This window comes from Anser cygnoides, chromosome 5 (genome assembly GCF_040182565.1).
Source record: "Anser cygnoides isolate HZ-2024a breed goose chromosome 5, Taihu_goose_T2T_genome, whole genome shotgun sequence".
NCBI lineage: Eukaryota > Metazoa > Chordata > Aves > Anseriformes > Anatidae > Anser > Anser cygnoides.
This window is the reverse complement of record NC_089877.1, coordinates 61,462-82,896: the sequence shown is the minus strand read 5'-3', so window position 1 is coordinate 82,896 and position 21,435 is coordinate 61,462. Positions and strand designations below refer to the sequence as shown.

The following is a 21,435-nucleotide window of genomic DNA, read 5'->3' as shown; positions in this document are numbered from 1 at the left end:
CTTGAAGCTCACAGGTGTCAACAGAAAGAGGAATATGGGCTGTTATGGGCAAGCGATAGTTGTCTGAATGAAGATCTATTTTGATGTAAGACTTTTTTCAGAATTCTAATGGATTGACAGTTCGGATTAGAGAAAAGTCTGAGCATATGCCTTAGGGATCTGTCTTCCTCTATGCAGTTACAGTGCTAAGCAGGCTGTTGTCAAGTATTTGACAAGTTTAGACCAGTTCTCCTCCTCAGTATTGTGGGAGTTTGACCTGGTGTCTTCCAGTGCGATCTAATGCACTTCTGTACTGACTGACTGATTGGCTGCAAGATAAGCTTTGATGTCACGGTTTTTCCAGGCATACTTCATTTTCTTGCCATAGTACTTTTGTTAGAGTTATTCCCTATTCCACTTCTGGTTTGGGTTATTTTTTCCCCATTTGCTCTTGGATTAGGATATCTTTCTGGTTTTGAGCTAGGCTTTTTTAAGTACCAGAAAAACGCCTTTGTATGCCTTACAAAAGGGATCTGTATTCATGTCTGAAAAGACTTCTGGAATGTTGGCATACCCAAACACCTCTGCTGTTCCTGCTGATGGCCACATGAAAGCCAGAGCTGCTTCTGAAGCTTAGGCCATATTACCTTGCCACACAAGTCTAAGGCGTCCCTATTCTATCAGAGCTGTTGGCAGTGTTTCCCATGTGTATGTGTGCATATGTGCACTCTTTCTGTATTTTTGTGAGCTGTTCTTTTATATCCCTGCAAAAGATACACGTGCATCGCAGAATCAGAGAACCAGTCCTATTTAAAGGAAGCACTGGAAAATAACAATCTAAATCAGCTCTTCTATTTCAGGTCTTCTGGCTTAGTCATTGTTCCCGTGTGAACGGTGCACTTATGTATGTCCTTTTCATTGCTGCTGTTAATAAAGTTTTTCCTATTTAGAACATCAAGTATTTACCAGCGTTTAGCAACTTGTGAGACAGCTTTAGTTTTTTTCTGATCAGCAGGTTTCAATTCTAGGACTAATAACAGCTCTAATATCTTGAAAAAAAAATTTGGCTGGTAATTTTTTTTTCTCTTGTTTCCCCCAACTTCTGTACTGTCGTGTGCTAGCAATGTGACCAGCTACAAATTCAGTACTGCTGCGTCCAATGGTCTGTCTTCAGGAGTGAGTAGCGGAGGTGGCAAAATGAGAAGGGAAAGAGGAATACACTATTTATCAAGAGCTGTACAAGAACAGGTAAGTGACTCTTAAATTAATTGCTGTCACTGAGCTTACTGAAGTAACTAGCTAAGTGTGTCAGTTTTATTGCATCATAGTAAATTATAACAATACCGCTTTATTTTTGCATTGTTTTTGTTTTCTTGTGGGTTTCAGAGCAGGCTCCAATTGATTTCCTGTGTTTGAATACCTGAACTTTGCTTATGTAATTTTGAAATTTTTAATTCTCTTACCTTGGAGATTCTTCAAACTATAACATTTCTCGTTAGCAATTGAATGAATGAGTCCTAAGAAGAGAAGTAATGTTTTGGTGAAGGTTTGTATAGTTTTTCTACAGGAATGATACTTGAAACGAGTGCCAAGTATAAAAAGAAAAAAAAAAGCTTAATTTTTGGTTTCATATTTAAGTCGTACAGAAAGATACAGGCCAAGAGTGTGAAAAAGAGTAGTAGAAGACAGCATTCTGCATGTCTGCTAACGATGACTCAGTTTTTGATACTCACCAAACTCATTGTGAGAGAGTTTTTTTCTCATTTTAATAGGAAAAATCTATTCCATAAAACTATGACCATGAATATTCAGATTATTTTTTCTTTTATTGGATGTTATATAAGCTGCCTGTAAGTTAATTTAAGTATTTATGTTAACATTAAGTATTTAATTAATATTAAGTTAATATTAAGTATTTAAGTTAATTTAAGTTTCAAATCATTAAATGGGACTTCTGGATGATGCAATATAAAGAAATCGTAAACACTGTTGTTTATTCCTGTAACGCAAATAAAATAATGGTCCAAATATCAAAAGTTCCATAAACTTTTCAAATCAAAACTGTGAAACAGATGTAAGCTACAGGATGCACTGAATATCAGTAGCACCAACTTACATCCCTGCCTAGTCATTTCTAAGTAGATCATGATAGTACTGTACAAATTTCGGTCAGATTTTCTATGCCATTTAAAACATAACTCATCCAATCTTAGTAATCAAATAAAGTAAGTGGCAGGGATGAAAATTGAAGTTGTTAAGAGGCTCTCTTCTGATTTTTATATTTGCATCCTGATACATGGTATAGACTGTATTTGCCAGAACACAATCTTCAGTGCTGTTAGTCTGACTTTCTTTGGTGCTTTTTGTGTTTAGTTTGGTTGTTGAACCTACCTGCTTCTTTAAACATTACCTTTTTCCACGTTCCCTGCTGTAATGACTTTAGAAACTTTGGCAGCTATCCTGCCTAATTTTGCAAGAGGAACACTTTCTCACTTGTCTTGAGAGTGTACTCTTAATTGAAGCCATGCGAGGGTAGTTAGAAAGGATGATGCTTCTCCAGAGCTTTGATGACTAAAGTATAGAAAAGAAAGAAAAAAAATGTGATCTGTGCGTCTCTGTTCTGCACAGGTTTTGAGTTAACTTTCAGTGTTCTTGCTGTACAGTTGTTGAATAGAGTATAATGTGGAAGCAGGCCTGCCATAAATTAAAATGACGTGGTAGACAGAGGTGGGGAGATCGGGATTTCTTCTGGAAACTTGCTTTCTCTTAATTTGTATGGATTTTTGTTCTATTTAATTTTGTTAATAAATTGGGTGCGATGGGGTGAGAAAGTAGTATGTCTTGTATAAGAAAAATTAAAATTTGCAACTTTAGGAAGTGGAGGAACCAGTGCTACCGAACATACCCCTACCCATCAGTGCTGCATCGCTGCCTCAGTTCAATTCTAGTTTCGTTGGTAGTAGCGCTGTCTCAGCGTCACCGAGCGCTGTTTCAACAGCAGCAATGAGCACGGCAACTCCAGCAGCTGCGACGGGCATGGCAAATCCATCAGAGGTGGAGGGCATGACAGATCCATCAGAGGTGGAGGGCATGATAGATCCATCGGAGGTGGAGGACTTGACAGATCTATCAGAGGAGGAGGTGGAGGACATCATATATACAACGGCGACGTCGGGCATAACATGTTCAACAGTGCCCTCAGGCTTGACATGTCCAATAATGGCGGCGGGCATGCCATATCTGCTGATGACAAAGGACAAGGCAAAGTCAACAGCGGCAACGACAAGCGTGGCAAATTCAACGGAGGCGGCAGGCATGGCAGATGCAGCAGCGACGGCGGCGGGCAAGGTAAATCTTTATGCTATAAATAATGTTTACAATGAGTATACTGCTTTATTGCGAGTTGACTTTTTCTGTGGTGCTCATGAAACTAACAAATATTAGTTTCTACGCAGCTGAATGAATTGGGGTTGTATGCCAGTTTGGGGAAAAAGGCATAAATGTTTTGATTCTGCTTCTCTCAGTCTTAGAGCCTGCCAACTCCCATTTAACGTGATTGTATAACTGCTTCAAATGCTGTGGAAGTCTGCGGGGGAAGGGGGGTGTGGACTTTATGCCAAGTTATTTATAGTGGTTTGGGCAGGGGTAGAGTTAATTTTCTTCGTAGTAGATGATGCTGTGTTGCAGATTTGTGAGCAAAACAGTGTTGGTAAGGCACTGGTGTTTTAGCTGTTGCTGAGCAGTGCTTACACAGTGACAAGTCCTTTTCTGTGTCTCACGCTGCCCTGCCAGCGAGGAGGTCGGGGATGCACAAGAGGCTGGGAGGGCACTCAGCCAGGACAGCGGAGCCCAGAGGACCGAAGGGATATTCCACACCATTTAGCATCGTGCTCAGCAATAAATGCTGGGGGAAAGAAGGGGAAGGAGTGGGGAGTATGTACAGGGTTATGGCATTTGTCTTTCCAGGTAGCCATTACATGCGATGAGTCATTAATGCTACCTCAAATTTAACAACTTTACTTCTTTATTTCCAGTTCTTTTCCCTGTTCCACTTGGAGGGAGTGAGCGAGTGGCTGTGTGGTGCTTAGTTGCCTGCAATGGTTAAACCACAACTTTATTTAAGTTATTAAATTAGAGGTAACGTGGTCATATAAGCCTCACATAGAATGAGCCTAGGGTGCAATAATTGGCATATTATTGCAATAAAATAAACATTAATCTGTTCCAGAGTACTTGAAATATTTTTTGTACGGTTTGAAGTAGACAGCTGCTTTAACATGTTGAGGTGTTTGCTGAAGTTCTTGGAGTATCATTGGGCTGAGTTTGCCGTTCTTCAGCTTCCTGGCTTGCTTTTCCATGCATTTAGACCTAAGTAGCATCTCCAGCTTTTCCTCTCAGTTTCTGGAATTTGGTTTTGAAGATATTGTCCTATACCCACTTGGAAACTTCCCTGTGTTTTATTATTACTTTTATCTGCAAAATAACTCAAACATCAGGTTTTTCGACGTCACTGCGGGACTTCTGTTGGGTAGTGAATTCAGGTAGTTGTTGCTCTTAAATATAAACCTTTAATTCTTTTGAAAATACAGATACAACCAACAAGTACTGTTAGCAGTCCTGAGTTCGCATTTTCATCTCCAGTTGTGAAATCTACTGAGGCAGAAGTGCTACCTACGTCTTCTGTAAGTAAAATAATAAAGGAGCTTGACTTTTTTTCTTAGGCATTTAGTAGGCTGTTGCAGAACACTAAAGCAGAATCTGCCTTGATGGAGAAAAGTATGTAGGCTTCTGGCTTATAATTTGTCATTCAGCATGCGTGCTACAAATGTGAAGAGCAGCTTTCAGATTTGGTTTTGTGTGTGCATTCGATTGAAGTTCCTGTGGCTTGAGAATCTGAAAAACCTCTCTTGTTCATAGCAGATTGGGTTTACATTTAGTGTTCCCGTTGTAAAATCGGCAGAACTTTCTGGACCCAGTGGTACTCCAGTGACGCCCTTTCTTACCCTAGGTAACTGAAACTTTAGCACTTCAGATCTGAAGTGCTGATTTTCCTTTTTTTCTTTATTAAATCTTCAATCTGTCCTGTCTGCGCATGCTAGCAATTCCAGGCAGTGTTGGACTTCTGCAGTATTTTTCCAGTGACAGATCTGCTTTTATATTTTTTTTTTGTTTTGTTGCTTTTTGTTTTGCTTGTAATCATAAAGCATTGCAAAGTAAGTAGAATTTGTGAAGATTCTTATGTGAGAAGCATGAAAGCTGGAAATTCTTGTTTCTAACAAAAGTGAGTATAATCTGCTCTAACTAGGTCACATTGTGAAAGCTGGTTTTGTTTTCTTTTGTTTCAAAAGACACCACCACCTCAACCAACATCAACACACAGAAAGAGGAGGTCAAAGATTTTGCTGGTGGTCCCTTCACCACTGCCCACGTATTAAAGGAAGGAAGCGTCTTAGACGTTCTAAAAAATCCTGGAGAGATAATGAACTCCTTTTAAAAAGATGCTGCAAAAAATACGCTAGCATTTTTTATTAAAAAAAAAACCAACACACGACTTATGGTTAATAGAGTATCTGCTATAAATATGAATGTAGGAGAGCATTACATTAAGCGCTGCGTTTGTTAGGGTGCATCTGCCCCCTTCTATTCTAAGTGGTGTTTGTTGCTGGAAGTAAAACTGCAAGATGAAAAGCAGATGGGTTGCATCTCCTTTACGTGTTAGGATGTAATTGTAAATGAGGTACTAAGAGAATTAGCCAGATAATCGGTGTTTCATTTTAAGTAAATACAATTTGTGGAATTGAAAAGGAAATGTTTGTAAAACTCAACACTCCTGTCCCACCTTCAGCCCAGGTGAAGAAAGAATAGGAAAGAGCTTCAGTTCCAAATACATGGCGAAAGCTGCGAATCTTTGGGCCTTAGCTTACAATGGCTCCTGTGGATTAAAATTTAAACTGCAAACAGAAGTGGAGTGTTTTACGTTAAAAACCCTTTTCTGAATTTTGTTTTTAAGCAATTGCAATTGTTTTCAACAGTTTCATAAAGTGTGTCTGTGGAAAAGATATCTTTTAAGAAAAAGGGCTTTATTGAATTTGATCTTTTCCCAAAAGTCTTCTTCTAACTTACATACTTGTTAAGAAGGCAGCACATTTCTCTGTTGGAAAGAGCTAAGTGAGAGAAAATACATTGTGCATTTTGTTTAAGGAAAGACCTCTGAGTGAAGTGACATTCACTTTCTTTATCGGTTTAAAAGAAGCAGAATCTAAATCCACATTGTTCAAAGACTTCATTTTTGACTAAAAAAAACCCAACAAACAAACCACAAAACAACTATGTTCAAGGTAGATTTACAAGCAACTTGAGCTGCTGTTTAAGATGCATTTCCTTTAGTCTTTCTGTATTAGTAGCTTGTCTTTCCTGTTAAAATTGCCACCTTTTAAATAAGGAGTTGTCCTGTGTCCGATGCATTTTGAAAAAGATTATAGAAAATTAGACAGTTGTTCAATTGTCTTGAGTTTTTATTATTTAATTAATATTCAGCATCTGTGGGAAAATACCGCATGGATTGCTGCTCCGAGTACAAACTTCTGTACAGTTACTGGAGTAGATTTGAGTCATCTGCTACGGAAGGAGGAGCTTTAGAAATTTGATTCGATTGGGCATCGCGTCTTAATCAAATTGTATTATTTCCATTCCACGTTGGACTGTCAGATTTCAGTCAGCTACTGTCTGTTTGTACTTGTATCGACCAGTGAAAATGTTGATTTAAAGCTTGCTTGGAAACAAAGAGTTAAATGAAGCTTTAACGAAATGTTCTGTTGTGACCCAGTGCAGCAGATGAAATTTCATCCGTTTAGATAAGATTTCTGGGGACTTCCTGTTGCGCTCGGTCTGAATGTCTAGTTGTAACCATTGGCACCTGAGTTGAAATTTTTGCCCTCTAGTAAAGTCACTTAGTTACATGTAGTGAGGTGCTGCGCTAACAGGAAGACTTTTTTTTCTTGCTTCCTAGACTTTGGATTGTTGAAAACACGCTCTTCTACGTCTGCACAACCTACAACAAGCACAGTGGTTTATACTAGGCCTGCAATAACAACTTTTTCTGCAGGTAAAGAGACTTCTAAACAAGCATCGTACTGGCAATCTGATACATGTGACCCTTTTCTGCAAAACAAAGACATAAAGGACAAATGTGTAACTTGTCAAGCTACTAAAGCGTCAACAGTTGAGAGTATGAAACAGACAGTAAGTTCAAGTCAATGCGACACCTCAAAGCCAGCAGCGCCCCCAGCAGGGATGCTGGGCTTTGGAGACAAATTCAAAACAGTACCTGGAACGTGGGATTGTGATACATGTCTTGTCCAAAACAAACCGGAAGCTACAAAATGTATAGCATGTGAGACACCAAAACCTGGAACGGGAGTAATGCCTGCTCTGACATGACCAGTGGTCACAGACAGCTCGGTGACAGTGACATCCTCCTCGAGCAGCACTGACACAACAGCCACTCTGGGCTTTGGAGACAAATTTAAGAAGGCGAAAGGCTCTTGGGACTGTGGAATATGCCTTGTACCAAATAAGACGGAAGATAACAAATGTGTAGCCTGTCAGTCTGAGAAACCAGGTATGGTCCTTTTTTTCCTGTTGTTTCCATCCTAGCCTCTGTGAATCTTGTACAGAATAAAAGTACGTTGCATATATGGAATATTTTAAGCAACACGATTCCCAGGTACGGTTGATGGGTTAGCGGCTGTCTGCAGGATTGGTTTACAGGCACTTCAGAGGTCTCAGCCCAGGTTCCAGCCTGTCGCATAAATTGAACTGATTGTGAAATGTATTAGTACGGAGCTGGATCAATGCAGATACCCCCGGCTTTGCAGCTGGTGAGGGAAGATGGCTGAAGTGGGTGACTTAATTTAAAAACAACATAGTGATTTTTCACTGGCGAAAATGAGAACTCCATAGAAAGAGTTAAAAATGACTGCGTTTTTCTCTTTCAAAAAATAAGTAAAAAAAATTACAGAATGTGTCCAAAATGCCTCTACTCACCGTTTGTATGTAATTGAGGGGAGATGTGAAGCCAGATTTCAAGACAGTGTAGTCTTAACTAGTCTTAAGCTAAAGCAGAGAGATGCCTATGAAGGTCAGTGGTAGGCTTCAAGAAAGCGAGTGACCCGCTGGGTAACTTCTTCAGGGCAGTACTGGGTTGTTTCCCATTGTGTGTGACCGTAATTGATTTTGAGCGTGGTTGTATTGTTTTTAAAATACGATTCTAATTCTAACTTTGACTCTAAATGTCATTTAACATGCCATTACATCGAAAAACACCTGTGCAAATATATCCTGGAAGAAACAAATTAAGATGGACTAGACCGGGCTTTTGTATTCATCCTGTGCGGTAAGACTGAAATTTCATGAGGTAAGATAATGGATTTCAGACAGAGTTGATTCTCTTGGACTTCCAACCTCTGAGCGGTCAGTCGGCATCTTTGTCTGAGGCTCTTGCCATTGCAAGGAGGAATTTTGGAAATGAGGGGTTTACTGTGACCATGGTGCAGTGAATTGCACGGTTACGTTGCACTTGTCAGGAGGAAGAGCGATGCAAGTAATACTAGGATAAAAGTTTTCTGCGTGTGCTGTGGAAGGGAAGAGCCATTCTTGTCTTTCCGGTTTTGAATTTGAAGCGTTATCTTCTGCTTCTCTCTTAAAAGGCACCTTTTTTTTAAAAGGCACCTGTCAGGCCTCTTTATGGAGGTTACACTGTGGTCAACAGCAGCAGAAGCTTGTGTGCTGAACAGAGTTGTGTGTTGTTTGGAAGCTTTGAGTTCCACTCTGGTTTTTTTGTTTGTTTGTTTGTTTCTTTGTGGGTTTTTGGTGGCTTTTATTTTTTTCAGGGGCGGGGGGGGGGGGAGTTGCGGAGTAATTTTGAACATTTCTGTGGGATTTGACAAATCAAATTTAAAAGTTAATGTTCATTTTATAGTTCATGTTCAAACAGGATGGTTAACTGTCTTGTTTGTCTCACAGAGGGTCCAACACCTGTGACCAGTAGCAGTGCATCTGCATTTTCTGCTCCTTCTGGAGAATTTCTGGATTTAGACAAATTCAAGAAGCCTGAAGGAAGCTGGGATTGGGAGACCTGCTTGGTTCAAAACAAAGCAGAGGCCACGAAGTGTGTAGCCTGTGAAAGTGCAAAGCCAAGCACCAAAGCAGAGCTCAGAGGTAATACTTAATGATTAAAACGAGGATGCATATTCTGTGATTTATTTTTTGGTTTGCTCTGATTTTTTTTATTTTCTTACCTGTTAAGCACAATTATTTTTTCCTTTGAGGTGTGGCAAAATTATTCGTTTTTCCTGTAGGAATATTGCCTAGATAACATCTGTTTCCACACTTTTCCCCAAGAATAAGTTTATCCTTTTTAGAGAAAAGCTTTCATTAATGACGTGCTTGTTCTTTACATGCCCTACACGTTGTTCATTTGGAGTTCAGACTAAAAACATGATCTTTCAAAGAAGTTCGTATACTTTTTAAAGCCAGGTGGTGGGCAGAAAACACAGTTGTGAAAAGTTTTATGTAGAGAGGAAGCATGGGGTTTTCTTGTTTGTTTTACTGTTTGGTGGGTTGTTTGTTAAACAGTTTTGACTGGAAAGATCAGGACTAGAATGTAGTTCAAACCTTCACGTACTGCAGATACACCGTGGGTTACGGACTTGACATTCACTTATTTCTGCAGGTTTTGGTGCTGCGGCTGCGTCCACAAAATGCTGCCTTGCCATCATTTACATTCGGTGTTCACTCAGAGTGTTCAGGTGCAGAGTCTGCAGCTGCCTCACAGTTTATTTTGGGAAGGACAGAAGAGAAGCAGTACTTGCAAACCAGTACTTCAGGTAAACAGAGTATCTTTTGTCTTCACTTGTGCGCTTATGTCCATCAAGTAAGACCTCTGAAACCATACTAGAAAAAATCTGCGGGATTTGATATGTTCATGTACTAGAGCTTTAGAAAAAGTTTAATTCCTATATGCAGCATGTCTTCTGTCCTGGTTATTGATACGTACGCAATTAGTAGCAATCCCTTTTTTGATCTCAACACTAGGTTTAGACAAAAAATTGCGACACCTTAAGGAACCTGTCCTGCATCTCATACAAGCACAGAAGTTGCAGTGTCTCAATGCTAGCAGTACAGTTGGTGGTAAAATCTTTAGTAGGGTGAAATAGAGGCCTCACACCTTTCAGAGAAAAAAAGAGATTATTCCCACGTACTTGCAACTATGCTGCAGAGTGTACTGCTGTTACTCTAGTGCTACAAAGGTCCAAAAATCACTGAACAGTTATTAGCCAGTTTTGTATTCCTTTAATTTGTTGAAAGACTGCAGTAGAGGATTGAAGTTTTTATTGAGGATCACTGTGTGGAAAAATTCTGATTGTTAAATGTCATTTGTATGACTTAAGAACCGCGTTTTGGAGTACAGAATTCAGTATTAATTCCAGAAGGGGTAAGGGAAAGGACATTAGCTAGTAATCCCGAACAAAAGCAGTGTATAGAGCTATACTGATTTTAATCGCAGTATTCTTACAGTTGGTCTGTTACTGAACAGATATGTTTTGGGGAGATATGGTGGCCAGGGAGGCGTGTGTGTTTGTGTGCTTCCTCTTCTAGTTAAGGTTCTGGGGTTTGGTTTAGTCAGGAAAATTCGATGAGGCACCTTGTGTAAAAGGAAATGTTAACCAGCATTTTTCAACACGGTGTAGTCCCTTAAAAGTGTCGTAGATGAAAAGAGGCCATAAACGCTGGGGGAAAAAGTTAGTGGGAAACTGAAAGCAGGATCACATTCAGTAGTGAGAGAGCAGCAGCCTAGGGAAAGCTGATGAATGACTGTAACAGATAGTTCTATTTTAAGTGTAAAACAACACTCAGTACTTTATAATGGTGGTCTTACCAGAGGGTTCTTCTCCATGGCTCCTAAAAGCACGTCTTGAAGGCATTCGAGTGCAGTGAACTTAAGCTGTAAGAGTTGGGCTGGTAAGCTTGGCCTGATTTGAAGCTGTAGGCACGGGGCTATAATTTCTGAACAGGCTACAAAAGAAACTGTACCACTGTGCTTTTCAGTGCTCCGTTTAGCAAAGCCATCAAATTGTTGCAGGCAATTGATGTTGTTCTTCTAAGAGCACCTGAAAGATATTTTTGTTTGAAGAGTTCAGAGGTACCGGTTAATACTGGTTCAGATAATTACAGCCAGCTCTTGGTGTTTGTGACCAATAAAGTTTGTGGCTCCAAAAGGAGTGGGTTAGTGCTAACTGATTAACTGCTGTATATGCAGAAATATGGAATCTGATTACTTACGCAGAGAGCACTTAAAATGTATTGTTTTGCTGGCTCTCAGTGAGTTGCATCTTAATGCTACCAAGGAATAAGCTTTTTGCTCCTGGCCCAAGTTTTTTAATTTGGTGAAAGCCTTTTCTGTGCACGTGCACATGCCAGAGAGGTTGCTTAAGTAATAGAAGCTATAGTAGCTGCTATCTTCTGTTTTTTGTAGAAGACAGAAACTGAATTCGTTAGCTTTGTAACTGTTATGCATACCAGAATTGGTTTTCTCCCTTTTGAAAATAGTAGAGGGTATGCCTATGTCAGATTTGGTGAGCAAGGTGATCAGATGAGGGCACTGCAAGACTGCCAGAACGCACCAGGTCTGGGGGGAAAAGGAATCCGGCTGAGCATAGGAATTTCTAAAAGGTAACCAAGGAGTTGTGCATTGATACAGTTATTCTAAATAATCAGATTCTTGTAGCTCTGCCTTTGGAAAGTCTGTGGCCCTTGCTGTAGTGGCTGTACACAGGATGCAGTCTACAAAACCAGAAATGCAGAAGTCCTATGTTTTGACTCCCTGGATTCATCAACCTGCTTCAGGATGGCTGGGGGAATCCAACTGTTAAGTCTAGCCAGACAGCGCAACTTGGGCTTAGCTGCCATTGTAACCAGCCTTGTTTCTCAACAGTAGCAAAGCTGAATGCATTGGTAAATATTTTCAGGTTTGGGCCTGCATAAGGTAGAAGGGACAAGAAGTGGTTTTATATGCTAGGGAGTTCTTGTTCTTAGAGCTTTCCCTCTAGTTTGAGAGAAGCACATAACTAGTTTTACAGTGGGTTGACAGGAAAGAAGTGGGGGGGAAAAATGGGAACGCAGGGAGATAGCCAAAGGCGTTATTACTAGAACAGGTTTAAAATGCTATTCTTTGCTTTTCATGAGCTTAGGGCAATGGGGAGTTTAAAGCTTAGCACTTCCTGAGAGGGTTTCTTACTCTACCGGCTCAGTTCTATCACTTATTTAAGGCAATTCAGGTCTCTGAACGGTTAAAGAATTGATACCAAATTTGATGAACTCTGATCCAGGATACTGACAAAACAGGACTTCATATAAACAATTTCAGTATGTTCATGAGGTTAGCTTGTGTGTTCTGTTAAATAGTAAAAAATGACACTTCTGTTTCTGTTTACCTAGCATAATTCTGCAAATGTTGCCTCCTTCTGCTTTAGAATGGAAATGCTCTTCTCCAAGAGAGCACTGTCCAAACTTCTTTGCCAAAATTTTTTGATTAAATTAATATTGTTTTATTTTGAAAACAAGAATAAGCCACAAACATGTTTTCTTGCTTCGGCTATCCAGAAGAACGTCAACAGTATTTTCAGATTTTCCTTCCCTACACAACTGTATGTAGGAAGAGTGCAGTTGGAAGCAGAAGACCTAAGATGATGTATCTTCTGTTTGTTTACTACAGTAACAAGACAATGGATTACCTCTTTATTAGAACTTGTGTAGCTTTGCAGTATTGAAACAAATGTAGGTATTAAAATACACATCAGTAATACGTTTCTGAATGGCTGAGTACCGTGCTCTCTTAGCATTGAAATACCCAGCCATTGGATTAGTTTGTCCCTCATGTTTGCTTAGTTTGGAAGCTATTTCAGAATGCCTTCAGCTTGTATTCTTCCCCAAAAGCATAGAACTCACTTCTCTGCATCCCCAATTCAAGTCAGAGAAACTGGGCACTGCAAACACAGGAGGTCTGCCTGTACAGAATCAGTGAAGACAAGTCTAAACAGCGGATTTTTTTGAATATGCAGCTGGGTTATCTGAATGTTCTTTATGCAGTGTACCTCAGTTTTAGTACAGATAGCACTTGTCTTGGTTCTTGTCATTAGTCTGAAGCTGCCCCTGAGAAAATCTTGAAAGGGAAAGTAGTGAAAGCTAATCAGCTGGCCCTTTCTTCTTAAGAACCAGTGTATTTTGTAATTCTCCCACTAATAATAAGGCGTCACGCTGGAGAATCGCGATTGTGTTGTTAAGCAAGACTGACTTCACCTGAGCGGTATAGTTGGCAGCTGTTGAATGTTTAATGGACTTTAAACAAACAAAAAAACTGAGCAGGTGGAGGTAGACATGGCAAACTGACAGGCAGCGTCAGATGCTTCTTTGAAATGGATAATCTGACTCCATTCACTTCTTTCTGGAAATAAGATCTAGTAATTAACCAAACAAAAGATAGAAGGGTTAAGACTGCATCTTTAAAGCAGCTGTGCTTGATAAATGTCTCTGGTCTTAAATCAATCTTTAGCAAAGCACAGAGACTTAGCAGCAGCTTGCTTATGCCAACGCTAAAAATACTTGATGTGTACAGGTAACCATGTCAAGGCTCTGGAGTTAATCCATGAGAACAATTCCTTCTGGTATTGGCAAAGGTGAGGATGCTTGCTTCTATAGAAATGAGGTTTTGAGCTGTGACTTAAGCTGTCACTTAGGTGACTGTTTAGGAAAGCTTCCTTTTAAGCTTTGAAGTATGTAAGCTGACAAATTGTTTAAGTTCAGAACTGGGTTTACAGTTTCTTGTTCTCTGACTGTATGCAACTTCTCATGTTTCAGACTGAAAGCAGAATTGCAGCGGTACCAGTCATACAACTATAATGATTATTGCCAAGATTACCAGAACTACCACTCGCAGAGGAGTTAAGATGCTCACGCTGACTACAACTACAGCTCCTATGCTCCCTATGACAGCATGCAAGCTGTTGGAGACTGCTCTTTAGGAGATTCTTTAATGGCTCCAGCTGTTTTTGAGGTAAAGATAGTGCACGCTTGCTGTAAAGAAAATATTTCACAGATAATATGTTGTACAGATTTGTGTGAATCAGCAAAAAGAATCCGAAGTTGAAAACATGCTTTCTGCTTAGTGTGAAGTTAAAAGAGCAGATTCCATTCAGAGGTGTTTGTATTTAAGTGCTTAAATAGTAAATCCATAGAATTAGTGATTTATACACCATTATTTGTTCACGCATACCAAAGAATGGTTTTGACAGCATAATTGCGTACGCTTCTTCTGTTCCTGTTCTTCTGATTTGCTTTGCTTAAAGCAAATTAAACAGTTGTTGTAAGTGGTCTTATCGTGGTCAATGTATTAGTTGTGACCTCCGGAGGTCCCTTCCAACCTGTACTGTAATATTGGCTTTCTTCTAAAAATAAGTAGATAAAATGCCATCTATCCTTGTAGTTGTAGGAAGAAGGAATGGGTTGAGACTGCAGCACTTTGAATCTGTGATGCTTTCTGAAATGAGTTATGATTAAACTTAGCCTTTTCTGTCTTTCAGGAATCTTCAGTTATGACTGCAATCGGTGATGACCTAATTACTGACGGTAATAAGGGTTCTATCATTGTCACTTGAGTTTAGCCATCCTTGTGCCTTTTAACAATACAAGCCAACCTCTACTGGATGAAGAACATCTTGAAAATTCAGCTGAGGTCAAACCTCTGTGGGGTTGATCTGCAATCAGCTGGGGTTTTAAAGCTGATACAGCATACACTGACCGCATCAAGTAAAACGGGACACTGTCAATGCTTCGCAGCAGGTTTCTTGTACCTGTGCCTTCATTCCCATTTGAAAATGGTCTAAGACAGAATTTTGTTCTTTGTATTGGTTCCGCTAAACAGATTTTATATTAGAAACTCAGTAATATGCAAAAGCTTTGTTCTCCACCCTGAGGTAAAAGCTTATGTTGCAGATTCCAAAAGGAGGATTCAGCTTGCACTTACAAATACGGTACAAAACATATTTGTGTCCTGGAAGGTTTGCAAAGTTCCTCACGTGGAGGCATTTTGTGTTAGTGTTTAGAAACTATCCTATGTAACGTGTATTGCCGTAGAAGTGAATTAAATGACTCTTGGGAGGGTTTCATGGCTGATTATCCTTAAACGTTATCTTTACTATCTTAAACATTGTCTTTGTCTTTATCTTGAAAGACAGTTCTAGTCCCAGCCTTCTAATATACAAATTCCCAAAAGTTGGAGTTGTGAGGCTCAAAATTTTAGAGGACTAAATACCTCACTAAAATTAGTAGATCTAATAGCTTATTACACTTAGCTTAAAATACATTTTATTAGCCATTTCACGTGAAGTTTTTTTGTGCGCATGCCTCAGATTTGATACTTGGACTTACCAGGCTTTTATTTTCAGATCCACAGCTCTACTTGGATGTTGATGAAATGAACAGACAATTCACGGAGACAAGCGAAGAACTCTACGATTCACTCATGAATTGTCACTGGCAACCTCTGGATACGGTCACTTCTGAAATCCCCTCTGCTATTTAAGTGTCTTCTAGAGCATGACCGTTATGGCCAAAGTGCTAAAACTACATTTCTTCTACATTATTCTAGCTCATAAGTTTTAAAGCACAATGATAGGTTGGGTTTTTTTTGCTATGCTTTTGACAGTTTCTGTAATCTTTTTGTTCATCACTCCCTTCTTGGAGCATCATGAAGTCATGTAAATATTCGAGAAATGTAAAGAGGTAAATGGGGTCTAAAGATAGACTTGCCTGTGTAAATAAAAGATTTGTTTCTGCAAACCTGCCAGCAAGGGATTTTACTTGTACCTGTGTGCAGCACGTTCTCTTCCGGCTTATGGAATTTAACAAGGTAGTAAGGGTATTTCATCTGTCTTTATTTTTATATGGGCATTAGGACACAAGCAAAATCTAGCTTCCCCTTGTTTTCCTGGTTCCTTAGGTAAGCGACAAGCCAAGCCTTTCATGTGCTTGCTTAGACTGGAAGTATGTATGGGAGACACTCACAGGCCTTGCTATGGAAACACCTGTGCCCACTTTTTCCTGCAGGCTGCTGGCTCTAACTGTACTACTGATACATGCTAGGTCAGCTAAAATCGGCTTATAAATAGGGTATGTTAAGCATATGGAAGTGTAGACTTCAACTGCCATAGCTACAAACATCCCGTGGAATGAGGATGATGTCTGCTGGCACTCTCTGCATCAGCATTCAGTTTTCCCTTGCCCTTCTTACTGTTAGACTTCTCAGCTGACGCTTTACAGCGAAGAAATTGCTACAACATAATCCGTGTTCTTAAACCTAAAAAAAAAAAATCTTGGAGAAAACAACTTGCTGGTTTTCCCTCCTTGCTGGCAAGGAGAAAAATAGTCCACCAGGAACAACAAAAAAATCCTAGTAACAGCTCCTTAAGTTATACCCTCTGCTACCCTCTCTGATTGCTCTGGTCTTCCTTCATTCGTGGTAATGAAGTTTTTAAAGCTCTGGTAGAAGGATGACAGCACTCAAGTCAAAGGAGATGAGAGCAATGAGGAAAGCTTTGCTTTAAGCTAGAGCAGTCTTGCGAGTTGCTGCCTTTATGCTGTTCTTATCTTGAAGGGTACAGAGTCTTTTCCAGTCATAGGGACTCCATAACCCTATGAGTATGGAGAAATAGTTGCTAATTAACAGTGTGTATAATAAGTAAGTGAGGCTGGAAACAAAAGAATATTCCTCCAAGAAAAAAAAGGAAGCAGAAATTACTGTACTTAATAGCTGGGGAAGCTGTTAAAGCTAGTTGACACAGTTCTGGTACTGCCGTGTGTGTTTTGGGGGCAACATAAACCATAATTGCTGTGATGGCAGGTAAGAATCCAATTCTTTTTTATGGCTTAGTGTAGTCAGTGAAAGCAGTGGTCCTAAGCTGCATGCTGTTCTTAAATGTAATGCAAATTCTCTTTTGTGACTCCTCAGTACTTCCAGGTTACTTGTAGCTGATCACCAGCAACTGCTTCTGTTAGCTATTAGCTGTTGGGTTTTTGCTAGGAATACTTTCAGTCCTGAATTGAAATGATGACATCCTGAAACAGAAGAGGCTCTTGGAGTATTGTAGGAAGCACATTCTTCCTGGTTCTAGTGCAGGTGTAGACGTAGGAGGAGACAGAAGGCAAAGAACCTCACATAGGTGGAGGGGGTGAGGTGGCATCACAGTTAGAGCTGTTGCAGTTAACTCTTCCCAAAGCATGAAAGCAACGTGGCTGGGAACAGGGATTTGTTGGGTTGCTTCTTTGTGTGAGCCAGGGAGTCTTTTGAGGGGCAGATTAATAAGAATATGACACAAGGTAGAGGTGGAATAGATGAAGCAAAGAATCTGGGTGGGAAAAGGGTTGCCTGTACGTGTCTATGGAATTGTTTCAGGGGACTGAGCTGGGGCAAATTCAAGATAATAGATGCAGCCTCCTTGAATTTGGATGGCAGTGCTGAAGCTTCAAAACCTTACAAGGTTTGATGCCACTTCAATTGCAGTGCATAGCTGTGGTACTTGAGCTCAGAAGTGCAAACTGCACAGGATTTTTTTATCTATTTTCTTCAACGTGAGCAGCAAAACATCTTCCAGGAATGTGCCTGGGTGCTACGCTGCTTTGACACGGCTTGCTTTGCATCACCAAACACAGTAGTTAGGTTGCATCGAGTACTTTGTGGAAACATTCATTGTGTTGTCACCCAGAAATGGGATGCTACAGATGTGTGTTGGCCCGGCAGTATCAGTGCTGGTTTTTGGCCTTTGAGAGGTTGGTCCATAACATGTGACCTGTGTAACGAGAGGCCCACATAGATTGGTGACTTCATTAAGTCTGATGCTGTGGTGGTGTGTGACCCAAGGCCCTGAACGTCAGAAAATCAGGCTGTGGCCACCTATTTTATGCAGACTTTGCCTATTAACAAGGTCTCTACACTGTACGTTAGAGACGTGCGCCTCCTTTTCCGGACTAGATAGCGAAAATACCAGTTTTGTAGTTCAGTGAATGAGATTGGTTGGGCTGTTTGTTCTCCAGAGCTGAAAAATGTTGGGAGTGTATTCTCTTGGAGTCCACAGAAATGAAAATGATGAGAGGAAGAGAACGTTGGTTGCAGCCCGCGTGCTGCTGTTATGAAGTAGTTCTCTGATGTCTTTTTCCCTCTGCTGAGACTTATCAGCCTATCGTCCTTTCCTGTTAGGAGCGCATACCTGGCTTGGGATGGTGTGCGCAGTGCAGATTCTTTACCGTAAGAGCACAGTGAATGCCAGACTTCTTCCTGTACTGCCGTGTTAACCGTGAGTCACAAATTCAGGAAGCAGTGATTGCATCGGAACTGCTAGAATGCTTTGCGGAGTCTTTTTACTGGGTAAACTTCACAGCTGCAGTTACAACTTCCAGCCTGTGTTAGCTGAACACATCGTACTGGTGCCCGCCATCAGTTTGACAAAGATGGGATTGCAGTAGGAACTTGCTTTTTTCCTTCTTTTTAATTAAACAAGTCTTTGAAGCAACTTTTCCAACACCGCCATACTTCACTTCTTCCAGTTATTTTCTGTTTTACTTAGCTGAAATGTTTTTTTTTCTTCCAAGCTTGAGGAAGTTTTCTACAAGAATGTCCCGTAATGATTTCATAAACTCTTTTCGTTGTACCTAGCTGCAACAGAGAGTGCTTTTATTCAAAAACCTGCTGGTTTTCTCTTCCAAGAAGTAGTGGGGTTTTTCCTATCTCTTCACTGATGGGAAAGGCTGTAGGACAGTAGCTTGAGGGGCTGCTAATGCTGTCATCAGTGAGCCGGGAAGAGGCAGGAGTCCGAAACGGGTAAAAAGTACTTAAAAGGATACCAAAAGAGTAAACGGTACTTAAGCCGTGGATGTTTCTTTTTGCAGGGATGCTCTGGACTAACCGCTTCTTTCTAGCACTACCTCAAAGTAACTTGCAGATAGAACTCACAGGGAAGGTTGATCAAATGGTGATGATCGCTGTCATTCTGCTGGACACGCAGATACTTGCCTTTCGTTTTGGCTCATTTTTAATACCAATTAACTTCAGTGCCTCGCGTTAATAGACACCGTTTGACTGCATCGGCAAATGTTTCTGAGTCGTGAGTGTCATTAAAGGCCTGTCACCCTATGGAAATCCTTCTAAATAAGAAAAATGGAATTCAAATAAATAAATAAAGCAGCGTTTGAACTTATGAGCAAACCTAGCGTAGCTGCCTTTGACGCTGATCTGGAGGAGAAAAATCACGTTATCACACTACTATGGTTGCCTTAATAGGTTTGGTGTACATGAGGGAGGGAAGTATTATGTGATGTTTGCCTAGCTATTACATGGCCGATGCAGGAGGGGTTTTAGTCAGTTCCCTGAGCACGTATTGTTGCAGAAGTCGGTGATTTCACTGCCCAATGTCTGTTATTAAGGGCACGATTCATGTCCCGTTATCGTTTTTATTCTTTATTTATGTGTTTATTTTCTGGGGCGGCGATCTGTCACGATGCCCATCGTTCCCCTGCCGTGGGGTAGAATTTAGCGTGACGACTGCCTCCCGGACCAACGGGGCCACGAATCCGGCCTAAAACACTGCTTGTGCGTTGGTTGTCGGCGTGGGGGCTGTTGGTTGTCGGTGCGGGGGTATCGGTTGTCGGTGCGGGGCTTTTCTGACGAGCACTGTGGGCTCGGGGCGCCGTCCCACGCCCGGCGCGGTGCTGCGGCACACCAGCGGTCGGCGCCACGGCGCGGGGAGGCTCTGGAGGTGACTCCTAGCCCCGTGCTTACGGTGGCCGGGCCGGGGTTCATTATGGCGGCCGGGTCCTGAGGGCGGGAGCGGGAGGGCGGCGGGACCGGGACGGGACCGGGGCGGGGCGAGGAACGGGAGCGGCAGCGGGAGGGGGGGGCGCGCGTTCCCGTGAGGGGAGGGGGCGCGCGAGGGAGGGAGGGGGAGGGTGTGAGAAACACTCCGTAGCCAATAACTTGGGCTCAGGCGAGGAGCTCGGCGAAGCAGGAATTTATTCGCGATCGCAGTGGCGGGCGTCCCGTCCGTGCGAGGACTACCGCACACCAAATTTCCCTGGTGTATTGCCAAGCACTTCCCCGTGCAAGGGCTTACCATACACCACATTTCCCGAGACTCTTCCTTTCTCTCCCTTATCTCACGCTTCGTCCGTCTCCGGCCGCGCCCCTCGCGGAGCTGCGGAACCGCGGATCAGGACTCCACACTCGCTCCGTACAAAAGTACGTCTCAATCACACGGCACACAGAGTCTCACCCGACCCCCAAGGCAATACTTCCTATTTCTTACCTTGGTCTGTGCACAGAGTTACCGGATCAATTCTCAAAGCCGGAGTGCCTGCCTTCTTCCCTTCCCCACTCCTTCACGGATCCTGCCTCTTTCATCAGTCTCGGGCCCTCTGTCAGCTCTCCGCAGAACCGCCGCCGTCGATGCACAGGACCGCTGAAATCAGCGGGGCATGCCTTCCTGCTGCTGCGGCGGTGGGGCTCCCCAGTAGGCGACTGGCTCCCGGACGAGCCCCCAAATTGTGAGAAACACTCCGTAGCCAATAACTTGGGCTCAGGCGAGGAGCTCAGCGAAGCAGGAATTTATTCGCGATCGCAGTGGCGGGCGTCCCACGAGCAGGAGCGCCCCTGCTGGTTCCAAAACCCAGTTTATATACTTTTTGATGACGGGACCCTCCCCTGTTTCCCCGCTGAGGGGGTGATCCAGGCTCACAATCTGTCTGATGCTTCCCAGACAATGCATGGCCTTCAGTTGCCGGCCTGTTAAATTTCGAATTTCTTTCGACTTTTTTACTGGTTGAAGCGGTAATGGTTCTTCACTTACCTGACTTGACTCAACACCGTGATTTTCCCCGAATTGTTCTACGGAGTCTGGTTGTCTGCATTTTACAAGGTCGCCTGCTAAGCGTTCTTATCGCTGCAAGCACACCTCGATACCCCATTCCTTACCTTTAAACAACGTAACTCTGCAAAAACAACATTTTTATTCCCACGAGGGGCAGGGCAGGCCCCGCGGCGCGTGGCGGCGGGGGGCGGGGGGGCCCCGTGACGGCACCGAACGCGGGGGGGGGGGCGGTATGGCCTCGGGCGGCGCGACCGGTAGCGGCGCGACCGGCAGCGGCATGGCCGGCGGTGGCAGGGCCGGTGGCGGCGGGGCGCCGGGCGGCAGCCCAGGAGCCCGATCAGGAGGAGGAGGAGCAGGAGGAGGAGGAGGAGGAGGAGGAGGAGGAGGAGGAGGAGGAGCGGCCGGCGGCAAGGTGAAGAGGCGGCGCCACCGTTTGGGCGCCGCGAAGCCCCCCTGTGCCAGGAGCAAGCGGGTGAGGAGCGGC

General features: G+C 42.3%; 3 protein-coding genes across 7 annotated transcripts in view; all 3 read left to right on the top strand.

Moving 5' to 3' along the window:
* LOC136786328 (nuclear pore complex protein Nup153-like) overlaps nucleotides 1-6,965 on the top strand; it is a 31,207-nt gene extending 24,242 nt beyond the window's left edge. For all 3 annotated transcript variants that reach the window (XM_066997723.1, XM_066997722.1, XM_066997721.1), the window contains 4 exons: nucleotides 1,101-1,227; nucleotides 2,854-3,327; nucleotides 4,569-4,661; nucleotides 5,328-6,965. In XM_066997723.1, the coding sequence (XP_066853824.1) occupies nucleotides 1,101-1,227; nucleotides 2,854-3,327; nucleotides 4,569-4,661; nucleotides 5,328-5,414 (781 nt within the window). In that variant the 3' untranslated portion in view covers nucleotides 5,415-6,965. The remainder of the gene's footprint in view (nucleotides 1-1,100; nucleotides 1,228-2,853; nucleotides 3,328-4,568; nucleotides 4,662-5,327) is intronic.
* LOC136790905 (nuclear pore complex protein Nup153-like) lies at nucleotides 4,681-16,833 on the top strand. Its single transcript, XM_066997732.1, has 6 exons — nucleotides 4,681-4,987; nucleotides 6,989-9,198; nucleotides 9,713-9,866; nucleotides 11,590-11,712; nucleotides 13,897-14,092; nucleotides 14,619-16,833. Exons 2-5 carry the CDS (start codon nucleotides 8,976-8,978, stop codon nucleotides 13,982-13,984), a joined length of 588 nt encoding a protein of 195 aa, XP_066853833.1. The 5' UTR covers nucleotides 4,681-4,987; nucleotides 6,989-8,975; the 3' UTR covers nucleotides 13,985-14,092; nucleotides 14,619-16,833.
* Nucleotides 16,834-18,949: 2,116 nt separating this feature from the next.
* Nucleotides 18,950-21,435, top strand: part of LOC136790898 (nuclear pore complex protein Nup153-like) — a 36,673-nt gene continuing 34,187 nt past the window's right edge. The window contains exon 1 of one of the 3 annotated variants that reach the window (XM_066997705.1): nucleotides 18,950-21,423. In XM_066997705.1, coding sequence (XP_066853806.1) covers nucleotides 21,184-21,423 — 240 coding nt within the window. In that variant the 5' untranslated portion in view covers nucleotides 18,950-21,183. The remainder of the gene's footprint in view (nucleotides 21,424-21,435) is intronic. The other 2 variants (XM_066997706.1, XM_066997704.1) reach the window with 2 other exon arrangements.